Source organism: Carcharodon carcharias, chromosome 14, assembly GCF_017639515.1.
Source record: "Carcharodon carcharias isolate sCarCar2 chromosome 14, sCarCar2.pri, whole genome shotgun sequence".
NCBI lineage: Eukaryota > Metazoa > Chordata > Chondrichthyes > Lamniformes > Lamnidae > Carcharodon > Carcharodon carcharias.
In genome coordinates, this window is record NC_054480.1 from 48741356 (window position 1) to 48768162 (window position 26807).

Genomic DNA, 26807 nt, shown 5'->3' on the forward strand with positions numbered 1-26807 from the left:
AAAAGGTCCTGGTTCAGTTTAAAAAAAAGCAGAGAAACAGGCTCCAAACAGGAAAAGGGCTGTGGGGAGCAGACTTTAAGTGAAAAAGACAACTGAAGGTTGGTGACTCTGAACTGTGGGGGAAAAAGGTACCCCTTTGGAGCATCAGTGTTCTGCTTGGCATGGCCAAAAAGCTGAAGTTGTGCTTGTGCATTGATGTTGAGTGCATTCTTGGGAATCCAGGTGAACAGAATCTTGGGAGACGAGATTGAAACCCTCTGAGGTTGGCCATTGTTGATGCCATCCGAGTTGGAGCAACTTTTGGAGAAGAATTCCCAGGCTAAATCTTTAAAGGTGAAGACTGGAATCCCTTCTGAGAGACAGAGCTTCAGTGCATTTGGTTGACTCAAGTGTTACTGACATCCAGGTGGGCTGTTGAGAACTCCATGGACTCTGTCTTAGTTGCATTTGCCATTTATTGTGTAGTGTGTTTGACCACAGTTGGCTTGTTAATTCACAAGTGCTTCATACTTACCCTGAATGTTAGAATAAAGGATAAATATTGTAAATGGTTTTATCTTGCTTACCTTTTATAGTAAGTTTATTTTTGTTTGTTCAAAGCCAGTGAAAGCTTGTGGCTTTATTCATTAAATGTCTTGAATCTCAAACTTTGTCAATTTTAAATAAATTTCATTGGTCTCTGACCAGTCTTACCAAAATCTTGGAGATCATTCTATGATCATAGCTTGAAAGTTTAATTTTATTAGTGTGGAGTTTCATTCCCTCAGAATAAAACTTGCATTGAAGACTCAATTTTCTTTTTTTAACCTCATCTCTTTCCCTTTTATCGCTCCTAATTTCATCTGCATTTCCCAATCTTTATTTCCTACTCTATAATTACTGGTTCAGATTCTGCAAGAAATCTTCGATCTGATTGTTTGAAGAGATTTGCTGTCTTGGTCTGCTGATAGATGTTATACGACATATACAATAGATGCCGTGTAGAGGGTGCCACACTGGATTGAGATACAACATTAGAGAAAGTCTACAAAGCTTTGTGAAGAGCTGTCAGTGAGGTAAATAGCCAAGTGCCAATCCTTTGGTACTGACTGATCCATATTATACAATGTTGGATGAAATCCTTGCTTCACAGTAATACAGACCTCAAGGTGAACTTTATTATTGTAATATTAATTCCTTAAAAATAAGAATTTTGAATAAAAATCAAACATTCGAACATACCAACTCTGCTCATATTGACCAGTGCTTTGACTTTTTAAGTTTCAAATATATTTTTGCTTTAATCTTCCATAAGGTGAATAAATTTATGAGGGGCCCAAATGGAGTGAATAGAAATAACCTAGTTCCCTCAGCAAAGAGGCCAATAACCAGGCATCATAAATTTAAATTAATTGGTAGAATTAGGTTTAGAGGGAAATTGAGAAGAGTGATGGGGGTCTAGAACTTACTGTCCGAAAAGGGGTACAGGCAGAAAGCCATATTAAAAAGTACTTGGATACAATTAGAAGTGCTTATATATCCTACAAGGCTGCAGTTCAAGAGCTAGGTAGATTATTAGGCTGGATAGATAATTTTGAACCGGGACAGATACATTGGGCCAAATGGCTTCCTTAAATCTCTAGGATGTTGTTATTCGGTTATATCACTTGCTCACTTTGTAACATTCTTCTTAAAAATAAGATTCAAAGGAAATACATATAATAATGCAGTCAATGGTGCAGAGAAATGTTGCCAACTTGCAATTAATTTTCCACATTTTTTTTTCTATGTGTAGGTTAAAGGACTACCCATAAATTTACTTAGTTGTTGCTTTGAAAGTATCACTTTAGACTGAATTAGAATGCTACATATTTGCTATAACTTCACACTTGAGTAAATGAATAAGCCGAAGTACAGACCATAAATAATCACAGGATACACAAAGACAGTAAAAGATGTTGCTTGTTCCTGAAAAGAATAGAAAGCTTGCAAAAGGTCTGCCCCCAGGACCAGCTTCATTCAGGCACAATGGCTGCCATTTATACAGTTGGAATTTACAAATTACCATTTTTGCAACAGCAACTCTAATGATTTGTACATAAAATAGAATTATTATTTATTACTGATTTGTACATTGACACTTGTTCCACATATCTTATGACTGAATTGCCCAGTAGAATTACTGGCCTTAGGTTAACTGCAGTTCAAACCATGTGGATTCTTCCTCATTTCTGCTCTTCTACTATTTTCATCCTCTGATATTTTTAATCTCTGGGATAATCCATCAGGACTATTTCATGCAGATTATCTTTCCCTCATGATTTGTTATATTTTTAATAGAATCCTCAAAGTGCACATCACAATCATTCCTCTTTTGTGTAACATTATCATTTTACTTATCTCTCCAGGCAGTCATTTAGATTCTTGTATTGAGCATGCTGTCATTTGATATTTCACACTTCTATAAATTGAAAGCATTTAGTATACCTTAATTCATTTTTTAAGAATCAGACTCTTCCTGTAAGCATGAGGACACCACGAACAATTTTATCAATACTCTAAAACCAGTTCCATGAAGAAATGGGTTAGCAACATGTAAAGAGTCAGAAATTCTTCCTTAGATTGACTGGGACAATAATCATATTCCACTTATTCATTTTATCGATCAAAGCCAATAGACTCACATTTTGTACTACAAAACATTCTGCCAGACCCATGAATTTTACCCATACATCTGTTATTAAAAATCCCTGGCATCCAATTTAATTTTACCTTTTTGCTGTGATAGCTTGAAATGGTCCCAAAAATTCTGTCACTTAACCAACAAGTGAAGGTAAAACAGAACGTTTTACAAATATGGATCAATTTGCCATTAACGTGGTTACAATGTTGGATTATCATCTCACCCTCTAGAACAAAACCTTGCACATATAACACTTTTTAAAAAAGGAAAATGTCCCAAAATACTTCACAAGGGTTTAATCAGACAAAAATTGACACCAAGCCAAAGGAGGAGATATTCAAGTGTTGACTAAAACCTTACTCAGAGATAGAAGGGTCAATGATAAACTTTGAGAATTAAGAGGGGAAAGTACTTGATGAGAGCTAACATTTTAGAATATCAGTTATTATTCGGGCCAAGGAGGGAGTAGGATGGTCAGCAGTTTGGTGGAAATAAGATCAAGAGAGCAGGCGGATTTGATGATCAATCTGAGCTCAGAGGGGGCATAGGGGACATACTACAAAAACTACCAAAGGACTGGGTTGCGCGGGGAAGAATCTTAGAAGCCAAGGAAAAGAGATAGCTGAATGGATAATCCCAATCTTCATGGCAAAGCTCCTCATACGAAGGCTGACCAACACTTTTTTATGGATCTTCCTGGAAGATCCATAAATTCAGACAGATGATCAGATTAGAAGGCAAGAAACCTTACTTCGCTTAAGAGTTGAGCTAAGATGGTCCAAATGGCATGTCTCATTTTTATTATTTTTTTTTAAATGATATCAAATAGATTATAAGCACTTTCTGCACGCTTACATCATTACAGGTGTTCTGGACCAACTAGAATAGGTGAAATGCTACACTACCCACCATATAATTGGTTCAATAACAGATTGAACTAAACTTTCTATTTTGAGCACCAATAAACAAGAAACTATGGAATGAGAACATGCTCATTCTCTCTAGAATGGAAAGTTTGATATTATCCAAAATCTTATCGTGTCATATTTACATCTTTAACAAACTTGTCTTTTTTTTTTGCAAAAAAAATTAGATTCAATGTTTACTACATTAAATAGGAGTTTATTTCCAAAATCACACATGTGATAAGAAATTCTTTAAATTATTCAGCGCTGGTTTTATAGTTGCCTCTCCCGCGAATGCTGAGCGTGGTACAGTGATCATTAGTTGCTTTACTCAAACTACCACTAGCCCAATCATGATAAAATAAGTGTATGTTGCTCCTTCCAACCTTTCTTTTTGCTAAAATTAATAACCTTAACTCTTCCCCATCTATGCTACATTCCTAACTTTTCCAATGAACCCTTATCATTTTAGGTGTTCTTGTGATGAGAGCTAAAATAAGCAGCTTTTTTAAATGAACTATGCATCACAGGGTATCATTTACCACAATGGAATACGAAGGGTCTATGAAACAAGAGCAAGTAGTTTAGCGAAGGTATAGGTCAATTTTATTCTCAACTTCCCAAGCAACCAAATTATGTAGTTCCTTAGTGCAATTGTAGAAAGATGGTTGGAATGGTGTTTGCAGGGTGGGTCGGGGTTGGGTAAGCTCATTGGGGGAGGTCAAGAGAATAAAGGCAGAGAAGACACAGTCATTCAGTCCTTCATGGTGGTGTCAGTTCTTTGAAAGGACTATCTAATTAGCCCCACTCATCAGCTCTTTCCCCATATCCCTGTATTTTGTTTTGTTTTGAACAAAGATCCAATTCTTTTTTTCCATGTATTAATGTAATTAATAGATGTCCACTATCTACAAAGCACAAGTCAGGAATGTGATGAAACACTCCCCACTTGCCTGGATGAGTGCAGCTTCCACACTCAAGAACTTGACACCATCCAGAACAAAGCAGCCTGCTTGACTGGCACCACATCCACAAACATTCACTCCCTCCACCACCAACACACAGTAACAACAGTATGTACCATCTACAAGATGCACTGCAGGAATCACCAAGGCTCCTTCGACAGCACCTTCCAAACCCACGACCACTACCATCTAGAAGGACAAGAGCAGCAGATAGATGGGAACACTAGCACCTGCAAGTTCCCCTCCAAGTTGGTCACCATCCTGACTTGGAAATTTATTGCCGTTCTTTCACTGTTGCTGGGTCAAAATCCTGGAACGCCCTCTGTAACAGTGCTATGGGTGCACCTGCACCACATTGACTGCAGCAGTTCAAGACGGCAGCTCACCATCACCTTCTCACAGGCAGCTAGGGATGGGCAATAAATGCTGGCCCAGCCAGCAATGCCCACGTCCCGTGAATGAATTAAAAAAAAATCACTGCAGATCATGGTCATTTTCTGTGCAATACTCCAGGACTGGTACATGTGAATCAAGAAGTCCCTTAGCTCTATGAGCAGCGATGAATATCATTCGCCAGTGAGATTTGGAAACTAGTAAAGGTACATTCTGGAATTAAGACTGTAATCACTATATTCCTGAATGGTCAGTTATCCAATTAAACCATGCAGTGTCGCTTCAATTCTTCCTCTACAGAAGACAGCAATGACAGTGGAGGCAAAATACTTACTCAGGCATCAGTTTCAGACAAACATTCTGGTCACACTGTTGTTCAATGCCAATTCGAGCAATGAACCAATTGTCAAAGTAGGATTCTTTTCAGTCCAGTGATCAATCCTGGAGGCGTCTGTAGGTCAGAGAATCCAAATACATTTATTCACGTTATACAAATTAACGTGGCTTGGCCAGAACACGTTTTGTAATATTCTCTACAGACATTTTAAGTCCCTCCTTCACGAGAACATTTTAAATTGTTTATTTTGAATTGTCTCAGGAATGAATATCCTATTTTTATGAATTAGTTGTAATCTACACATCGACTCATGGTGTCTTTCACTTTTTATTGAAAAAATCATCCATAAATTAATACAAAAATGTATAACAAATGAGCAAAGGAGTGAAGATAGGACAGAAGGCTTTGAGGTGAGAACTCTAATGCTTTTCAGTGCACAGGTCTAGAACTTTGCTGATCTGTCCAGCTCTACTTGGAAACATGCAAAAACTAGACCATACAACAAAAATTTAAATAGGAACCATATTCTATAAACAATACATGCCAACATTTGAGAAAAAGATCTTATATTGTCAGGCCTCTTTTGCCCCTCTTCCTGCAGTGTTATAGAAAGTTTGATAGATTTCTACATTCTTGTATATTTACTAATTTCTTTTTGCATGCAGTTTGGGTCATATACAAACATATTGTGGGTCTTGTGCACCAACATGGTAAAAAGCGATCCAAATCAGAATTATCCTTCATTCCCACAACATGGAACACGTTTGTGAAATGGGCAAGGGGTTTTACTGAGTAAATATACCGAAAAACTATAAGGTATATACAAAAAGCAAAATCTGTGGTTTGCATTTTTTTAAATTGACACCAAGTTAAAACTGAAAGGTACCTTTACCAAGATGATTTTGGAGCTTATGCTGCCTTACAACAGCTTTCCGATTCTTAAGCTGTGGCATTTTTCAAAATGTTTTCTATATCATGTTAGAACATGCACATCACAATTTTCTCTTCTATACAAATACACAAAACTCATTGTATAGAAATCGCCAAAACATGAATAGTACATATTTAAGTGCTTCATCAAAGCCATTTTGGAGAGGGAGTGGGAATGGAACTGAAGGAAAAAGAGGTGGAGAAAAACATATGGTTACATATAGCTATAAATCAAAACAAAATACAATTACGATTTTATTTCTGCAGTAATATACCAGATTCAGAAATAGCAATACAGTTCACCATCGACAGCTGAAAATGAAACAAATCAGCATTTTCTTTATTGCTATACACTCTGACTGCATCATACTCGGTCTTCAGGATAATATATGCAATATTCCTCCTTTGTGAAACATCAGTTTTAAATGCAAACATAAAAACTAAATAAGGCTAGCAGCCTTTCAAGGACAGATAAGCCTAGGACAATGAAATCCTTTGTCCTGAATTTTTTTTTAAGCAAAAAAGGTTCAGCAGAAAATAAAATAGAAATTCTATTTTGTGTTCACACTAACCATTTGGCTAGAAAAAAAAATGAACAGGAGAAATTTCATCCCTAGATGTCCTCTCATACCGACTGATCATGACCTTGCAACAAAAGCTTCAATGTCTACTCACTTGGGTTATTCCTCACTGCAAACAGCAGGGCCTGTGTCATGTCACTGCCGTTCATTGGTGGATGGGATCTTAGACTCATAAAAGATGTAAACCAAAGATTGATACAAAAATATACATACATATATACATATACATATACCCCACTTCTTTAAAAAAAAATATTTTCCCATCTCTTCTCCTGGCACGTTTAACGATGGACCTCCAGCAGTTGTTAAAGCTGCATAGGTGGGCTCATCATGTTTTCCCAAACACTTCATTTATCATTGGCAAAAAAACTGCAGAATCTTACGTGTAGCTCCATGTCCTACTGTTCTCTGATGCAGTGAGCTACAACATCTAACACCATAAATTATGCTTCATTTTAAAACGGCTAACAATTTAAACAGGCAATGGGCTTTAGCATCTTAATCAATAAGTTGACATTTTACTAATGTTCACAAACATGGTAGGGGTAAGGAACTCTCCAATTCAGACAGATAAGCTGAAATTATCAGCTAAACGCCATGGACTAGAGAAGGCAGTTGAACCCCCAATGTAGAACATTAAAGAAACACAAACTCAGCAGTTTCACAAGTGCTGGACGTTGCCATAAACTCAATTCATAACAAAGACGGAAAATAGTTTTCTACACTTCTAGTGTCGTAACATAAGAATTAATAGAACAAAATGCTACAATATCATTGGCACACATTTGTTTTTAAGAAAATGCTGATATTTCAAATATAATCAGTTATGTTGAATAAAGTCAAGCAACCACAGTTTAACTAAGGCATGTGTAAAAATGCCATTTTTTCTAGGAAGGATCTATGAATTTCAGCAGCATGAGAGTGTAGCAGTAAAGAGGGCTGAAACAGAACACTCAAGTCATATATTCAGGAACACATACTAATCAAATCACCTCACATTTAAAATTAAAGGAGATTATATTCAGTGTGTGTTCTGTGCCTTACATATACAACAGTGTCAGACTTAAATTGTTGATCTCAACATGTAAACCTTGTGGTTCATTAGACTATAAATAAAAAAATATCTGGCAATTCACAGCTTATTTACAAAAACTTTGTCCACTAGAAGTGCATTAACAATTGCTAGTGAATAAAAAAAATGGTAATGGTATGTTTTTCAGCTAATTTAGTATTTGATCACAAGGTGATTGGAAAGGAAACTGCTCACTTCATTCCTGTTGGCATCCAATGCCAAAATACAATACAATAGTTTCCAAGTAGGTCTGCAGTCTTGGAATTCAGTTTGATTCATTGCCGCGATGCTGCTGCATGGATTCGACAGTATTTTTTCCTTCTTGATCAATGATGTATTATTCAATTGGAAAAGTGAGATTAAGAGGTTACACTGATGAAGTTCATGACAATGAATTTCAAGCCTGATTCTATCATAGACACCAGCACTCCTGTATAGTCATTGACCATTACCCAACCTGTTGAGAGTAAAATCAAACTGCTGGCCAATTCCTCAAGACTACGCAAAGGAACTTTTGTGTTGTCTCACTGCAGATTTTTTTTTTAAAAACCAGGTTTACAAGTCCATCAATTTTCTCTGAGCAAGCAACCCTAATCCTCACTAACCTGTTATGCCTATTATAACTTAATAGTCACTCACTGGAGCCAGCTCCGGTGTCAAGTTTACAGTTATATTTTTATACAAGACTTCAACTGTGATATTTGGAAAGTACTTCAAGTTTTGCAGGCCATCAAGCTGTTGCCTCTCTTTAGAATGTCTCAATAAAGCATATCTGCAACAAAAAAAAAATAAAACAGCAAAACAGCTTGTTAATGTTTTCATGTCAGTTAAAATAACTAAGGAACAATCTCATTTCACAGTTAAGAACAACAAAAAATAGGAACAGGAGTAGACCATTAGGCCCTTCCAGCCTTCTCCGCCATTCAATAAGATCATGGCTGATTTTGTGTGTTTCAATTTCCACATTCCCATTTAACCCCGATAACCTTCAATTCTCTTGCCTAACAAGAATCTATCTACCTCTGCTTTAAAAATATTCAATGACCCCACCTTCTGAGGCAGAGAATTCCAAAGCTGCACAATCCTCAGAAAAAATTTCTCCTCGTCTGTGTCCTAAAAGGGCAACCCCTAATTTTAAAACAGTGCCTCCCAATGCTATTTGAATTTGTATACAACTAATAATGAACATTACTCAAAATAATAGGTTCAATTTTTCAGAATTAAAAGTTAGTAAAATAGAGTAGAGGTAGAATCCTAACACCATTAGTACCAGCTAATTATTGGATGCAACTGAACTTCAATTTCTAGGAAACCTTGTCCTGAATATCCATTTGCACAGCATGTTGAAGACCTGTACAGCTATGTTGCTGAATAGGTGGATAGCATGTTTTGGGGGTGGAGTTTAAAAGCATATCAAACAAGATCAAGTTTGGAATACACTTTTTGTTTTCTATGTCACAATACATCTGGCAATTTTGTAAACTTAACAGCAAAGGACTGAAATGGAGCTCAATTAATACATTAATGACTCAAAAAACTACAATCAACTTTTAGCCCAAATTGTTATTATTCTTTGACCTTTGTCCTTCGTTTAACCAATGATGGGAAACACTGAGCCAAGAGATCTATGGTTCAGTGCTATTCTCAGGAGATTTACTTTCGTAGCATTGAACCCAACACCATCTCCGATAGAAAATTCAGAGTTCTTTTCAAAGGGAGTAATCTGTAGTGAAATGTTAAGTGATAGTCAAATAAGCAATTCACAAAACTGAGGAGCTTAAACTCAAAAATTATATTGAATAATGTTACATTGTTGCTCACCTATGTCCTACATTTGTAGAATTAGTGCAGAATTATGGAGATAAAATTTTTTGGTGTTAAAGTTGCCTTAATGATCAATGCACTATAAACAGTACATTGGCCCGGGTTTTGCAATGATAATGATAGTGAAAATGTCAGTGTCATCATCATTGCACAGCACTGATACCACCAGTAACTTTGGGAGTCTACATATGTGGAAATAATGTAGAAATCCAGAAGTTGCTGTTAGTGATCTACGCCCCTCCATAAGGTGTGTTTTTGAAGTCACTTCAATCAATGAATGGGCTGAAACACCCACTTTTATGTCATTAGTCTCACTGAAAATTCCCTTAGAAAAAGTTGCACATTACTAATGTGTTTTTAATAGTATACTAGCTAAACACCCTTATCAACCCTGAAGAGATAATTTTATATTCATGGAATGTCAAACTTCTCCATTATGATTTTAAAAATTCTACATGCTTTGAAAAAAATGTTTATGTTAATACTTCAGCTGCTAAATCCAATCATTTATTTTGCTATCTGCAAATTTAATATAAAATGAAGGATGAAGTACTTATAAATTCTTGCTGTCTGAGAATGCTTCAATGTAATTAACTACTTATCCTGCCAACAGATCTCACTGTTTCTGCATACCTGGAAAACCTCACGCTGATGCCAGATTCAGAACGCTGCCAGGCAAGGGGAACAGCTACATTTTTGTGAGCAGCTTTCTTCAGAGTCAACAGCAAGTGACACTGCTTTACCGCTGACTGCAAAATCTAGCCCGTTGCTTCCCACCAGTGCTGGATTCACATTTCAAAAACATCCTAGAAAATCTCAGTGCCGAAACCTACAGTGATTTATTAACTACTTGGATCAGTTTGCATACTTACTATGCACTGCCAATTTAATCTGTTAGTCAAGAGTAACATACATTTATAGCCGTTATACTCCAGGCTTGAAGATGTATGTTTATGCTTGGGATTCTAGCATAAGTTTTTGCACTTTATTGATAAAAATGTGTGGCGATTTTGAAACAATGAGGAATAAATTAGGCTACCCCACAATAGGCATATTCTTAATTTAATATAGTTCAGTCTCACTGCAAATCTCTGTGTCTAGGCTTTACTTACTTCTCTTTACAATCTAGTGTGGTTTAGAGCTGCTTTTCACCTATTACCTACATCTCAATGCTCCAAATATCGGTTGCCTTAATGCCATCTCCTTAGATCAAATATTGAAAGGCAGTATTTAAAGGATTACATATGGTTACACAGTTGACAATTAATTAATCCGCACATGGGATGGAATTATTCAAAAGGAGAGCTTTTTCAAGCCAGTTTACCAACCAATGTTATGACAATGTCCCATGTGAATATTTGGAGCATGAGGAACACCCTTCTTACAATAGACAGTCTAACCTTTGTACACTTGATTTATATGATGCTAGAAATTCCAATAAGAATTTTTACCTTGTTGTCCTATCAAAATTGGTGCTAAGTAGTTCTGTGATTAATATTTATTTTGTATTATTTGTATGACCTTGGACAAACCATTTTAAGGATGCTTTCTACTATCTCTTCAGAATCCAAATTCAATAAACATGTTCAAGTACAGTACCTCAAAAAGTTAGACTCACCTTCCCAAGAACTGCACTTCCCCTCTATGGTGGTGAGGAACAGATTTGTATTTTCCCAAATCACCGCCTGGTCTTGTTACAGTAAGGCCAGCAAACTGAACCCTAAAAAAAGCCAAACAGATGCTTCAACACAAGTTCTTAGTTCAAACAATACATTTAATTTTTTTGCACTTGATTACAAGTAAATCCAGAGGTTAAGTCAAATATTGCAAAGTTTATTCATCTTCGTAACAAAGGTTTTGTTGCAAGGAATTTCAAGAGCAACACATTTGCCAGTTGAATTTGACAAAATGATCACAAAGTACAGCTCAAAGAAGGTACAGAACGTTACTCACCTTTGGCAGTTGCACTGTTCATTCTTCAACTTAAATTATCTTCCATTTACCATCAACTTGTGTGAGAAGGGGAGAAGAAAGAAAAACTAGAGAAACTTGTCCTAAAAAATGCTTTACCGACTAGACTAGTGTGATTCCCTCTTCTCAGGCCCGTGCATAATATTTCCATCAATAACCCAAATAAAAAGTTGCACTAATGAATCTACTTTCCTTTTTAAAAATACACAGTTCAATGCATAATCACTAACAATTACTCAGTCCCGAAAATGTTTTATCAAACATGTCTCAAAGACAAGTGAAAACAAACGTACATCATGGCAATAGCATAATTTAGAACCCCAAAGCAAAGAACCAAAATTAAGCTTACGTCTACAGTAATGGTAATTTAGCAAAAACAATGGAGGGACTGCTCTAATATATTAGTATCTACACTACTCAAATTTCACCAATTACATTAGCAATGATGATTTGATTGATCCAGTACCGTGGAACATTTGTGCCTGCAGTATTCCTGAAAAGTTTCACATTCATCCTTACAAGATATTTATCCCGACCCTTTAAATAGTTATTCAAATATATTATGAAGGCACTAAATCCTGCTAATGTATCCACCACACTTCAGCTCAGTGAAAAATTCAAATGTCAGTATAATATTTACTCTCCATCTAGTTTTCCCCTCTTGTATGTGGAGATAATCACCTAACCTTTACATAGCACCACTCCATAGCAGCTTAATCAAAATTAAACTCTATGCGAGACAAACCTGCTTTACAACCCCTCTCCCTGGCAACTGCAGCAGAAAGCATCATATTCCACAACTCTCAATGAAAACCAGCTGAATTTTGTCAAGCTCTTCGAATATCAAACTGTGAATGCTAGAAATCCAAATTAAAACATTCTGCAGTTACTGGAGGGGCTTGCCAGGAACATTAGTTTTAGATCTTTTCAGATGCTGACAATCCTACTGTATAATACAAAACTTGAGTAAAATGAAACGTTAGCATGTCCTGACTTTTGAACTTAGTTATATTTAAATTTCAGAATTTTAACTATTTTAAAAAACTAAATTGAAGATAATCAGCGATTTATCATTTTTTATACCCAAATAGAAGATAACTAAGCATGCAACACCATATTCCTGAAGTGAAGCTGTGGCAATAACTGAATGATTTATCTTCAGTGCTACTAAAATAGTGGAAGTGTTTCCAACAGAAAGAAAATAATGATGGAGCTGTGCCAGAAATCTTATAGCAATGGGGAGAAGGTCTATCGTCCTTGGCCTGTTTTTTCATAGAGGTTGGTCACGTTCTTGCAAACAAGGATAGTTTAAGCTTCATAGCCTCTTGGGTATTATCAAGCTGAAGACTGAAATCAGTCTATTCGAGCTTGGCACATAGGGCCACATTCCTTTCCACTGCATAATTCGTGAACTTGTTGCCTTCCAGATCCATGGCCACATCTCTCAATTCTACCTGAAACTCTCCAATTGTGTTTCCATTCCTGCCACAATTCCAAAATTATTCTGGCAAAGCACAAAAATGACATTCCCTACAAATCTGCCAGAAGATATTATTCCTCCTTGGCCCCATGCTCTGGAATTCCACCCTAAAGGTCTCTGCCTCTCTCTCATCCTGTAAAATGCTTCTTAAAACCACTTCTTTGATCGCTTCACCTGTCCTAATATCTAATGTAGAGCAGCATTTCATAATTATCTTTGAGAAACACATTGAGATATTATGCTGCAGGTGCTATGCTTAGTTTTTTATTCATTCACGGATTGTTAGCATCGCTGGCTAGACCAGCATTTATTGCCCATCCCTAATTGCCCTTGAGAAGGTGGTGGCGAGCTGCCTTCTTGAACTGCTGCAGTCCATGTGGTGCGGGTACACCCACAGTGCCATTAGGGAGGGAGTTTCAGGATTTAAATACAAGATGTTGCCCTTTCTTTAGCCTTCAGCATTGTAAATCACACCCCCTCTTCAATATCTTTCCTTAACAATCTAGCGCAGAAATATTCCTCTTATTTAGTTCTACTCTTCATCTGACTGTGGCCAGAGCATCGCCTGCAATGATCTCTCTTCCAAATTCCTCATTCACCAGGAAGGAGCATCCTTGGCCCCTTTCCTCTTCCACATGTGTATATATGAGGGCAGCTTCTACAACATGCTGGTAACCCTTAGCACTGACACTCCACTGCCTTCTGACTACTCTATTGTCTAAGCTTTTAGTGCTAGAGGATCCGAACTTTCCTTCAGCTAAACAATAGGAAGACCAAAGCTATAGTTTCAGCTCCAACAACAAACTTTTGCCACCAATTCCAACCCCTCCCACTTATCACCTCAGGATAAACCAGACCATTCAATCTTAATGTCCTATTTAAATTCCAAATTCTCCATACCCCCCAAAAAAAAGTTTATTCTATCTCAGACTGGTACATAACCATCATATCCAAACCCTTCTAATCCAATGAATTCTGTTTGGTCTCCTACTTTCCACCCTTCATAAATTGCAGCTCACCCAGAACTCTTAATGTGGGTCCTAAGCCACACTAGATCCCCTTGCCCATCATCTGAGTTTACACCGATCTAGATTGTCTTTTGGTCTTCCAATATCTCAAAATTTCAACTATTCATTCTTGCATTAAAATCTCGCCATGTCCGCATCTGACCATCTCTCTAACCTTGCAGCCACCCTTCCAAACTCTGCTCTTCTGAGTCTAGCTTCTTTTTCTGCCCTGTTCCCTTCACTGTATCAGTACATAAGAAATAGGAGCAGCAGGTAGGCCAAAGGGCTCTTCAAGCCAGTTACACCATTAAATGCGATTATGGTTGAACTTCTGCCTTTTTCCTGCCTTCTCCTTATATATCTCTTTATTTCCCACAAAATCAAAAATCTAACTATCCCAACCTTGAATATACTCAATGATGGCACATCGGAAACCTTCTGGGTTTTATGCCAAAGATTCATGAACCTCAGTGAGGAAATTTCTCATTTTAGCCCTATATGATCAGCCTCTTTATCTTGGCTCATTTCCCCCATGTTCTAAATTCCCCAGGTAAGAGAACCAGCCTCTTGTGAAGTACCAGGGATGCTTTTCTATGTGAAAAGGTAGTATATAAATACAAGTCATCAGCATTGCTGTTGTTGATACATTACAAAAATAATCTATTGGCCAAAGCTTGAGAAGGTAGTGAAAGATGGGGAAAGAGATTATTTGCAGCTGATTATCGAATTGTGGTCAGAATTATGCAATTTTTAAATAAAAAAAAAATCTTCCTTTATTCTTACATGAAAAGATGCATTAATTTCAGACAAGCATCCAAAAGAAGTCAGATGGCTAGAGCTACGAGTTTACAACAGGTGAGTAATAAAAGCATTCCCTTTTATGGCTTTTAACTGCATAAACTTATGAAAGACAGAGTAAGCCTTGAGTGCATCAGGAGAGTGCTTACATAAGTTGCAAGCTTCTTGTGAAGTTAAATGGTTTATTGTACAAGTGATGACCTTTGATTTTCATCTATCTCATTTAGAAAGCTACCAAATTTCACAACTCTAGTACCTCAATATCTGTACAGTGTAGCAGTAACAAATATGAACACACCAGTTATTAAACCTTTGAACTGAAATTTTTGGAGGCAATTAAAGTTTCCCAGGTCTGGGTGAATACCTCAAGGTGCAAGCTTTGGGCGGCTTGAAGGAAGGGCAGAATTTGAAGTGGGATTTAATACTAAACTACTAGAATTGTCTCTTTTTATTATGCTAAGATTTTCTGGCAGGAGGACAGCTTGCTTCAGCTACACTCACTGTGCTAAAGGCAGGTGCTGAACTCAGGATGACATTATCCACCATTAACTCCAGCAGTTTGCTCTCCTCACCACCCCACCCCCCAACCTCCAAAGAGAGTATACTCCATGGTGCAGGTATACTTAAATTCCCAAAAAAGCTTGCTGACAGAAGTGGTGGGATCCACAATGCCAGTTTCTTAAAATGATTGACTGCCTTTAGGAAAAGCAGCTACTTCAAGATCAATATTTCTTTCACCTTCACCGTGTTTGGACAGATTAGCTCACTGGCTTCCCCCAACCCTTCCCACAAAAAGGAAAAAATGTCACATGGAAATCCTTTGCCTGCTGCAGAGCTACACCATAAACAGTATAGGTTTCCAAATGACCCTGGCCCAAAGAATTCAGGACAGTCAATCCAGGGAAAACTGCCTGTTAGAAATCTGCTACACTACACTACCAGCAGCAGTGCAGCCCAAAATTTTCAGGCCCAATATATTTATGACAAGTTGAACATTTGCTCTGCCCATTGATATACACAGATGAATACAGCTGAAAGATACTTGGCTGTGAAGCACTTTAGAATGTCTTAAGGATATAAATTCAAATCCTCTCCTTCGTGCAGTAGGAATCCAAAACAAGCACGATTACTTTCAACATGGTATTCATTTGAATATGTGCAACTGTTTTTAACCAGAAGCATTTCATATGGATTGAATTAGTGACATATGAATTTAGATATAACTCATTATTGTGTCAAACCTAACCAACCTTTTCCAGAGATCATCATCTTCACCTCCCCAACCCCAAAACGCATTTGGGAATCCATTGATTTTTCTAAACTGTTCCACTGTTAGTCCACTTACTCCACCAAAAAATTCATCGTAAGGAAGCCTGTAGAAAAAGATGACAGAATTGTAATAAGCAATTAAAAAATCTTTAAATATTTTACTATTTTATTTGCTTAGGCGGTTAGGGGTTGAAAATAAGAGAGAGGGGGGTCTGTGTAGTTGCAGTAATGCATCAAGGGAAAGGATTATAGGACCAGGGTTTCTGCTCCAAACGGCACATGCAAATTCAAGGGCATGTCGAAAAATTGACTCTCTTGTTAATTGTTAACTGTTTATGGCCTTCTTAATGATCTTATACAGGAGCATAAACATGGTTCTCTAAACAAGTTACTTGCTTAGAGCTTTCTGAAGATGGTATACAGTATGGAACTTCAAAAAGGAAGGAAACTTAAAAAATGGAAATATTGTGAAACTGATTCAAATAAATTTTTGCTCGAATTTCACACAAATTTAAAGCTACACAATACCTTTCCTAATGATATTTTGTCCAGTTATATTTCTAACTATGATTAATCGAACACCTCAGATTAAGCAACAGGACGTACAAGTACATGTATTTATCCAACTTGGCTGCAAAGTGCCTTGGCATCTGGCCACAACCGTAGTAGTTACGATCATTTTCAGGTATGTGATCAACATCGTGAAAAATTACACAATCCCAGTCCATGTCTTTCAAAGCCTCCATAAATCCAACATTGAACAGCATTGCACGGTTAAATGGGTGGAACCCAGCCTGATAAAAGAAGAAAAGAATTAACTTCTCTGGCAACACTTTTTTTTAAACTATTTTTTTTTTTTAAAAGTACCCAAGGGTGGGATGGATTATTTTGTGTTACTTGCAACAAACTTATATCTGAACCCAAAGTTGTTTACATTTTGTTAAACCTATGGCACAAAGAAAATCTCGACTACCTTGACACTAAATCTACATATTTGATCTCAAAATTATGGACACTATATACATCTCACCATTAGAATAAGGACTTTATCTACACGATACAATATTAAAAACCAGATAATAGGATAGAATAAAAGTTACTGAAATCATAAGCAGCTTTGATCAACATTGTTGAAAAGGAAGTGCAGTTATTTTGCAATTCTTAACAATAGTTCAATTCACATTGCAATTGATGGCAAAAAAGAGAGAAGGAACAAAAATATACAGCAAGGTACAATCATTGTAAAAGAAAAACAGACTTGCATTTACATGACACTTTTCATAACTACCAGACAAAGTGCTTTACAGCAACCTCATCTAATCTAGTCACCGTTGTAATGCAGGAAACACAGCAGCCAAATTACACACTGCAAACTCCCACAACAGAAATACAATAGTGACCAGGTAATCTGTTATATTTGTGATTTTGATTGAGGGATAAATATTGGCCACGACATCAGGACTCTTCTTTGAAATAGAGCATCCAACCAAAAGACAACACCGAAAAGGAAGTGAAAGAATACACACGACATGTTCCGTTGCAAAGCTAGATTTTATCCATAGCAAACACTGGTAATTATAATAAACGCAAAATACTGCGGATGCTGGAAATCTGAAACAAAAACAAAAACAACTGGAAAAACTCAGCAGGTCTGACAGCATCTGAGGAGAAGAATACAGTTAAGAGTCCATATGACTCTTCATCAGAACTTTTCTTTTCTGATGAAGAGTTGAATGGTAATTATAAGGCTGCTTTTAAAAAATTCTGCAGCTGAGTAAACCATTTAGGTTAGTTATTTAGTCTCCTCCATTACTTAATTTTAAACACTTGTACACAACTTCACAATTTAAGTTTCCTACATGCAATATCTTTTCTCGTTCTTTAAACTCAGTGATTGCTTGTAAAGCACATCAGTCATTCTGTGCACGCACACTTGATCAGTTATGCATGCACCTAGACTCTGGACAGTCAACAGGAGAGAAAGCTGGATGTGGGCCTCCAAAGCACATGCACCTGCCGAGCCTGAAGCCACTTACTGCCTGCTCCAGCTCGGTGCATGTGCTGGTGATAGACTGCCAAGTGGTTGGAGTGTAGGAAGCTCTCCACACAGGAGAAGGGCTTCTCCCTGTACGTTGCTTCCATAGGATGCTCAACTCGATGAATCCGTTCCCTGGAACAGAAGGAAATGCTTCTTGCTTGTGTGGATGCACTGGTGGTCAGTCAGGTGGGTGAGGGAAGGCCTAACTGCAGCTTGTGCTTGAGCAGGACTGCTCACACTAGTGCACCCATACTGCACTAGGTTCCTGGACTTCAAATGAACACTTCTGCTCTGAAGAAGGGTCATATTGGGCTCGAAATGTTTCTCTCTCCACAGATGCTGCTAAACCTGTTGAGTTTTTCCAGCATTTTCTGTTTTTACTCCTGCCTTAAAGTTGGCCTTGGTCCCTTCATTCTGAAATTTTTAAAAAATATTTCCAGAGGGAAAGGAAAAAACAAATCTCTAAAATAGCTAATTAACTAAAAAAAGTCTTACCTTCAAGTAGCTAATTGCAGATTCACCTTGTGCCTATTGTTATCACTATTCTCTCTTATTTTAGTAAAATAAGGCAGGATCTGGCCAAGGTAGGCTGGGAACAGCTACTGTGGGGAAATCTACAGAGGACCAGTGAGGGGGCGGGTGGGTGTTCAAAAAGGAAATGGGAAGGGTACAGGCTCAACATGTTCCCTCTAGGGTGATAGGAAGGAGTAACAAGCCCAGAGAACCATGGGTGACCAGAAATATTCAGTTTACGATGAGAAATAAAGGAGAGGCTTTTGGCAGGTAGAAGGGAAGCAAATCAATGGAGGCATTAGTGGCGTAAAAAAGTGCAGGGTGGAGCTTAAGAAAGCAATTAGGAGAGCAAAGATGGGATAGGAGAAAGCTCTGGCTGGTAAAAGTAGGGAAAATCCCAAGATATTCTATAGGTATATCAATGAGAAGGAGATAACCAAGGAAAGAGTAGGGCCCATGGGGGCATGGGTGGAGCCAGAGGACATCGCTAGAGTGTTGAATGAATACTTCACATCTGTCTTCACCCAAGAGAATGAGGATGAAGGTATCGAACTTAGGGAGAGAGACTGCAATGTTCTTAAGCAAATTGATATGGAGTGACAAGGTATTGGAGGTGTTGGCAGGCTTAAAAGTGGACAAATCTCCAGATTATTTGTGTCCCAGACTGCTGAGGGAGGCAAGGGAGGAGATCGCAGGGCTCTGGCACAAATTTTTAATTCCTCTCTGGCCACAGGGGAGGTGCCAGAGCACTGGGGAACAGCTAATGTCGTTCCGCTATTTAAGAAGGATGGTAGAGATATGCCAGGGAACTACAGGCCAGTGAGTCTCACATCAGTGGTAAGGAAACTATTGGAGAAAATTCTGAACGAGAGAATCTATCTCCACTTGGAGAGGCAAGGTTTGATCAGGGATAGTCAGCATGGCTTTGTCAAAGGGAAGTCATGCCTAACAAATTTGATTGAATTTTTTGAGTAGGCCAGGTGTGTAGATGAGGATAGTGCAATTGATGTAGTTTATATGAATTTCAGCAAAGTCTTTGAAAAGGTCCCACATGGGAGACTTATAAAGAAGGCAAATGCACATGGGATACAGGGTAATTTGAAAAGGTGAATTCAAAATTGGCTTAGTTGTAGGAGGCAGAGGGTGATGACAGAAGGATGCTTTAGTGACTGGAAGCCAGTGTCCAGTGGCGCACCACAGGGATCTGTGCTCAGTCCCCTATTATTTGTCATTTGTATAGACAACATAGATGACTACGTGGGGGGTAGGATTAGTAAGTTTGCAGATGACACAAAGATTGGCCGGGTGGCTAACAGTGAGGCTGAGTATCTTGGGCTACAGGAAGATATAGACGGGATGGTCAAATTAGCAGGTAAGTGGCAGATGGAATTTAACCCTGAAAAGTGTGAGGTGATATACTTTGGAAGGAGTCATTTGACAAGGAAGTATTCAATGAACTGCATGACATTAGGAAGTTCTGAGGAACAAAGGGACCTTGGCATGTGTGTCCATAGATATCTGAAGGCGGAGGGGCATGTTAGTGGGGTGGTGAAAAAGGCATATGGGACACTTGCCTTTATCAATCGAGGCATAAATTACAAAAGTAGGGAGGTCATGTTGGAATTGTATAGAACCTTGGTGAGGTCACAGCTGGAGTACTATATGCAGTTCTGGTCACCACATAATAGGAAGGATGTGATTGCATTGGAGCGGGTGCAGAGGAGATTCACCAGGATGTTGCCTGGGATGAAACATTTAAGTTATGAAGAGAGGTTGGATAGACTTGGGTTGTTTTCATTGGAGCAGAGAAGACTGAGGGGCGACCTGATTGAGGTGTACAAGATTATGAGGGGCATGGACAGGGTGGATAGGGAGCAGCTGTTCCCCTTAATTGAAGGGTCAGTCACAAGGGGGCATAAGTTGAAGGTGAGGGACAGGAGGTTTGGGAGCGGGGGGGGGGGGGAATGTGAGGAAAAACTTTTTTCCCCAGAGGGTGGTAACGATCTGGAATGCCCTGCCTGGGAGGGTGGTGGAGGCGCGTTGCCTCATATCCTTTAAAAAGTACCTGGATGAGCACTTGGCACATTATAACATTCAAGGCTATGGGCCAAGTGCTGGTAAATGGGATTAGGTAGGTAGGTAGGTCAGGTGTTTCTCACATGTTGGTGCAGACTCAATGGGCCGAAGGGCCTCTTCTGCACTGTGTGATTCTGTGATTTGCATTTTCCTCAGCCATACCGTACAATCGTAGCAGAACTCTGAACTCCAGCCTATCTGTCTAATAATAACTGGATCAAATAGCACATTGCAGAGACCTTGAATTACCCTACAGCAGACAGGATCACATAACTTATTCCGGACAAACTATAGGTGGTGCCAAAGTGTATCAGAAATCTGGCCCAATCCGCTAGTGTTGCAAATTGACAAGTTTGAACTTAAAGATGCAGCCAGTCAGGCTGTGTGTTATACCCAATTAGTTATACTTCTGTCGTGTTTATTTTAAGAAATCGATTTTCACTTAAGGTTCATCAGCTTCAGTTTTTAATTATTTTGCGCTCCTCCAGTTGTAACATTCCTGCACCAAACTTTAAAGTAGGGTCCTTTTTTCTGGTATAAGAATCCCTGCAGAGATTTGGTCCCATTCCCGATACACTTTTACACTGGTTCACTTTTTAAGAAAAAAGTTAAAAAATATTTATGAACTATACTTCCACCACTGATTCTTAATTAATGTTTTAATGACCCTCTAGGTTTTAAAAAATGCTCTAACCTGTCTTCATAGATAGGGAGAAATGTTTCCCATTGGCAGAGGGCACAGATTTAAAGCAGTTGGTGAAAGTAGCAAAAGTAATCCGAGAAAAAACTTTATCACACAATGAGTGGTTAGGGTCTTGAGAGTGTGGTGGTGGCAGGTTCAAGCAAGACATTCAAGGGGGAACCAAATGATTATTTGAAAAGAAACAACGTGCAGGGTTACAGTGAGAAGGCAGGAGAATGGCACTAGGTGAAATGCTCAGACAGCCAGTGCAGGCACGATGGGCTGAATAGCCTCCTCTGCGCTGACATAATTCTGTGATTCACACTTTTAGTGATTATTTTAATTTCTATTGTTCCGATTACAAATTCACCAGTTAGTGGAAATAGTGTTCCTTCCATCATAGTTCCTTGTTTTTAATGAATATTGTCCTTGTTCTATTATCTGTATAGAAAGCCTCTCACCCCTTTACAACTATAAATGAATATCTTTTAAACCCTCTCATGGCATTGACATCTTTTCAAAAGTAATGCTAATAAAATTGAATACAGTACTCTAATTGTATCCAAACCTATTATTTACATTGGTTTAACATTTGGATTTTGTACATTCTGCCATGATTTATGGAATTTAGCATCCAAATATTGATGTCTTTTAAAAGATTTGTTTATCTGCATCCTGATACTTCTCTGCTTCTTGAAATGTTTTACTAAATCTTTTACCCAAAATATATCATCTCTCAATTCTCTGCATTATATCTCATCTGACATCTATCGGACCAATCTACTCTTCTGTTCATGGCCTTGTAAAGTCACTTCGAGTTCTGTTCAGTCAACCACACTCGCTATTTTTGTGTTATCTTCAAACTTTGACTTTGCGCCATTATAACCAAATTCAGATAATGTACATACATATTATGAACAATGATAAGACAACCGTTAGTCACAGCCACAAGGTGTTGATGGTTCAAAAAATATCAGGAAATACTTAATATTAAGTTGAAAACAGTGTTTGCAAAATTCTCAGCAATCAAAAAGGTGATGTTAAGACTATTTAGTGCTGATTGTCCAAGGTCTATGTGAATGGACTTCATGGACAAAAAATACTTCTCTAACTTCATCCTTTATGCTCTTGTTTGAGAGATGCAAACTTCAAGCTGGCATAGAGTTTTACTAAACTGGAAACAATCTTCTTTTCTGATAAAAATATGGAAACACAATTGGAAAATAAGCTTATATTTTTCTCATGAACTTTGTATAGTAGCAAAGTACCCTGGAAAAAAGGCAACATGCAACAGTTTAATGGGTCTCACAACTGTTTTGCTTAGTCAAACAAGCTCTTATGTAACCAAGGATTTTGATACATTTGCAAAAATTATGCCCAAAGGAGATTGCAAAATTGGGCGATGGTACCTTACTGCCTAATAGATAGTTAAGTGCCCAAATTAAGTAAATTAATTTATTTACAGTTCATTTGCGTTATTTTTACAAATATCTCTTTAATCATTACTGAGCCTCACCAGTGAGGGTCAGTGGGCTATTTGACAAAAGGTCACAGCAAAGACAGGCCCCATCTTCACCTGATATTCACATATGCTCAAACCTTAAATAAACTTCTAAATGTACTGTTGACCGTACAAAGAGCCTGTAATTTACAGTGGTCAGTTGTAATAGCAGTGATAGGCTATAACTGGTTTCCCACTTAGCAATCCTGATGTGATGGAAAGTGCAGGTGTACAACTTGCTTGACTTGAAGTCAGATGTTTTGCAATACACTAGATAATGACCAACAGTTAACAACTTATAGATCTTACAGTTTCACATTTGAGGGGATATGCTGAATATCTTATGGTGAGACCACGAACCTTAAAACACTTTAAAAAAAAAAATTAAAAATTGCCACTCACCTGTTCAATCACATAAAAAGCAAACTGCAAGCGTTGGTGCTGTAGCATTGGAATCAGATGCCTCAACAGGATTGGAAGATGCTCATGACGATTGCGGAATGGGATCAAAATTGCGACCTGAAATGATAAGCTCAAGTAAGGTTATTTGCAATAACATATGGTTAATTTGATAGGCAGAATTAATACCATTCTGGAGACTCATTCAAAATCTTCAAGCATTCAGAAAATTAAGTATTGCCAATTCCGCAAAGCAGGGAGGCTAAGTGTTCCCTGGATCATACATTCCATGAGGCAGACAGAGTTCAGGATAGTTGATGGGTGACCATTTGGAACAGTAAAAAGCAGGAAGTTATTTTTTCATTCATTCACAGGATGTGGACTTCACTGGCTGAGCCAGCATTTATTGCCCATCCCTAGTTGCCCTTGAGAAGGTGGCAGCTGCCTTCTTGAACCGCTGCAGTCCATGTGGTGTAGGTACACCCATAGTACTGTGAGAAAGGGAGTTGCAGGATTTTGACCAGCGACAATGAGGGAACAGTGATATATTTCCAAGTCACGGTGGTGAGTTACTTGGAGGGGAACCTCCAGGTGGTGGTGTTCCCATCTATCTGCTTCCATTGTCCTTCTAGGTGGTAGCGGCCGTGGGTTTGGAAGGTACTGCCTAAGGAGCCTTGGTGAATTCCTGTAGTGCATCTTGTAGATGGTACACACTGTTGCCATTGTGCATTGGTGGTGGAGGGAGTGAGTGTTTGTGAATGTGGTGCCAATCAAGCGGGCTGCTTTGTCCTGGACGGTGTCCAGCTTCTTCAGTGTTGTGGGTGTTGCACTCATCCAGGCAAGTGGAAAGTGTTCCATCACAGTCCTGACCTGTGCCTTGTAGATGGTGGACAGGCTTTGGGGAGTCAGGAGGTGAGTTATTCATTGCACAATTCCTAGCCTCTGGCCTGTGCTTGTAGCCACAGTAATTTATATGGCTAGCCCCATTCAGTTTCTGGTCAATGGTAACCCCCGGATGTTGATAATGGGGGATTCAGCATTGGTAATGCCATTAAATGTCAAGGGGCAATGGTTGGATTCTCTCTTGTTGGAGATGGTCATTGCCTGACACTTGTGTGGCACAAACGTTACTTGCCATTTGTCAGCCCAAGCCTGGATATTATCCAGGTCTTCCTGCATTTGGATATGGACTGCTTCAGTATCTGAGGAGTTGCAAATAGTGCTGAACATTGTGTAATCATCAGCGAACATCCCCACTTCTGACCTTATGATGAAAGCAAGGTCACTAATGATGCAGCTGAAGATGGTTGGGCTGAGGACACTACCCTGAGCAACTCTTGCAGTGATGGCATGGAGCTGAGATGACTGACCTCCAACAACCACAACCATCTTCCTTTGTGCTCAGTATGACTCTAACCAGCAGAGAGTTTCCCCCCATTCCCACTAAGTCCAGTTTTGCTAGGGCTCCTCAATGCCACACTCGGTCAAAAGCTGCCTTGATGTCAAGGGCAGTCACTCTCACCTCACCTCGGGAGTTCAGCTCTTTTGTCCATGTTTGAACCAAGGCTGTAATGAGGTCAGGAGCTGAGTGGCCCTGGCGGAACCCAAACCGGGCATCAGTGAGCAGGTTATCATTAAGCAAGTGTCACTTGATAGCACTGTTGATGACCCCTTCCTTTATTTTACTGATGATTGAGGGTAGACTGATGGGACAGTTATTGGCCAGGTTGAATTTATTCTGTTTTTTGTATATCTGGGCAATTTTCCACATAGCCAGGTAGATGCCAGTATTGTAGCTGTACTGGAACAGCTTGGCTAGGGGCATGGCAAGCTCTGGAGCACAAGTCTTCAGTACTATTGCCAGAATATTGTCAGGGCCCCTAGCCTTTGCAGTATCCAGTACTTTCAGCTATTTCCTGATATCACGTGGAGTGAATTGAATTGGCTGAAGACTAATATCTGTGATGCTGGGGACCTCTGGAGGAGACCGAGATGGATCATCCACTCGGCCCTTCTGGCTGAGGATTGTTGCAAATGCCTAAATCTTTTGCACTGCTGTGCTGGACTCCTCCTTCATTAGGGATGGGGATTTTTCTGGGGCCTCCTCCTCCAGTGAGTTGTTTAATTGTCCACCACCACACACAACTGGATGTGGCAGGGCTCGATCTGATCTGGTGGTTGTGGGATTGCTTAGCTCTGTCTCTCACTTGCTGCTTATGCTGTTTGACATGCAAGCAGTCCTGTGTTATAACGTCACCAGGCTGACGCCTCATTTTTAGATATGCCTGGTGCTTCTCCTGGCATGCCCTCCTGCACTCTTCATTGAGCCAAGGTTGATCCCCTGGCTTGATGGCAATGGTAGAGTGGGGGATATGCCAGGCCATGAGGTTGCAGATTGTGTTCGAGTACAATTCTGCTGCTGTTAATGGCCCACAGCACCTCATGGATGCCCAGTCTTGAGTTGCTAGATCTGTTCGAAATCTATCCCATTTAGCACGATGGTAGAGCCACACAACACGATGGAGAGTGTCCTCAATGTGAAGGCGGGACTTTGTCTCCACAAGGACTGTGCGGTGGTCACTCCTACTGATACTAGCATGGACAGATGTATCTCCGGCAGGCAGGTTGGTGAGGATGAGGTCAAGTATGTTTTTCCCTTTTGTTGGTTCCCTCACCACCTGCCACAGACCCAGTCTAGCAGCTATGTCACTTCAGACGTGGCCAGCTTGGTCAGTAGTGGTGCTACCAAGCCACTCTTGGTGCTGGACATTGAAGTCCCCACCCAGAGTACATTCTCTGCCCTTGCCACACCCTTCGTGCTTCCTCCAAGTGATGTTCAAGCACTGATTCATCAGCTGAGGGAAAGCTGTATGTGTTAACAAGCAGGTTTCCTTGCCTATGTTTGACTGATGCCATGAGATTTCATGGGGTCCAGAGTTGATGTTGAGGACTCACAGGGCAACTCCCTCCCGACTGTATACCACTGTGCCACCACCACATACCCAGGGATAGTGATGGAGGAGTCCAGGACATTACCTGTAAGGTATGATTCCGTGAGGATGACAATGTCAGGCTGTTGCTTGACTAGTCTGTGAGACAGCTCTCCCAATTTTGGCACTGGCCCCAGATGTTAGGAAGGAGGACTTTGCAGGGTCAACAGGGTTGCGATTGCAATTGTCATTTCTGGTGCCTAGGTCGATGCAGGGTGTTCCATCCAGGTTCACTGCTTTTTTTTGACTTTGTAGTGGTTTGTTACAACCGAGTGGCTTGTTAGGCCATTTCAGAGGGCATTTAGAGTCAACCACATTGCTGTGGGTCTGGAGTCACATGTAGGCCAGAGCAGGTAAGACGACAGATTCCCTTTGCCCTGAACCAGATTGGTTTTTACAACAATGGTTTCATGG

General features: G+C 39.2%; 1 protein-coding gene across 4 annotated transcripts in view; it reads right to left on the reverse strand.

The window, feature by feature from the left end:
- Nucleotides 1–5570: 5570 nt before the first annotated feature.
- Nucleotides 5571–26807, reverse strand: part of LOC121287141 (beta-1,4-galactosyltransferase 5-like) — a 114439-nt gene continuing 93202 nt past the window's right edge. For all 4 annotated transcript variants that reach the window (XM_041204715.1, XM_041204712.1, XM_041204711.1 and 1 more), the window contains exons 5-9: nucleotides 23407–23523; nucleotides 16801–16988; nucleotides 16176–16298; nucleotides 11288–11389; nucleotides 5571–8617 (exon numbers count right to left, since the gene is read on the reverse strand). In XM_041204715.1, coding sequence (XP_041060649.1) covers nucleotides 8470–8617; nucleotides 11288–11389; nucleotides 16176–16298; nucleotides 16801–16988; nucleotides 23407–23523 — 678 coding nt within the window. In that variant the 3' untranslated portion in view covers nucleotides 5571–8469. The remainder of the gene's footprint in view (nucleotides 8618–11287; nucleotides 11390–16175; nucleotides 16299–16800; nucleotides 16989–23406; nucleotides 23524–26807) is intronic.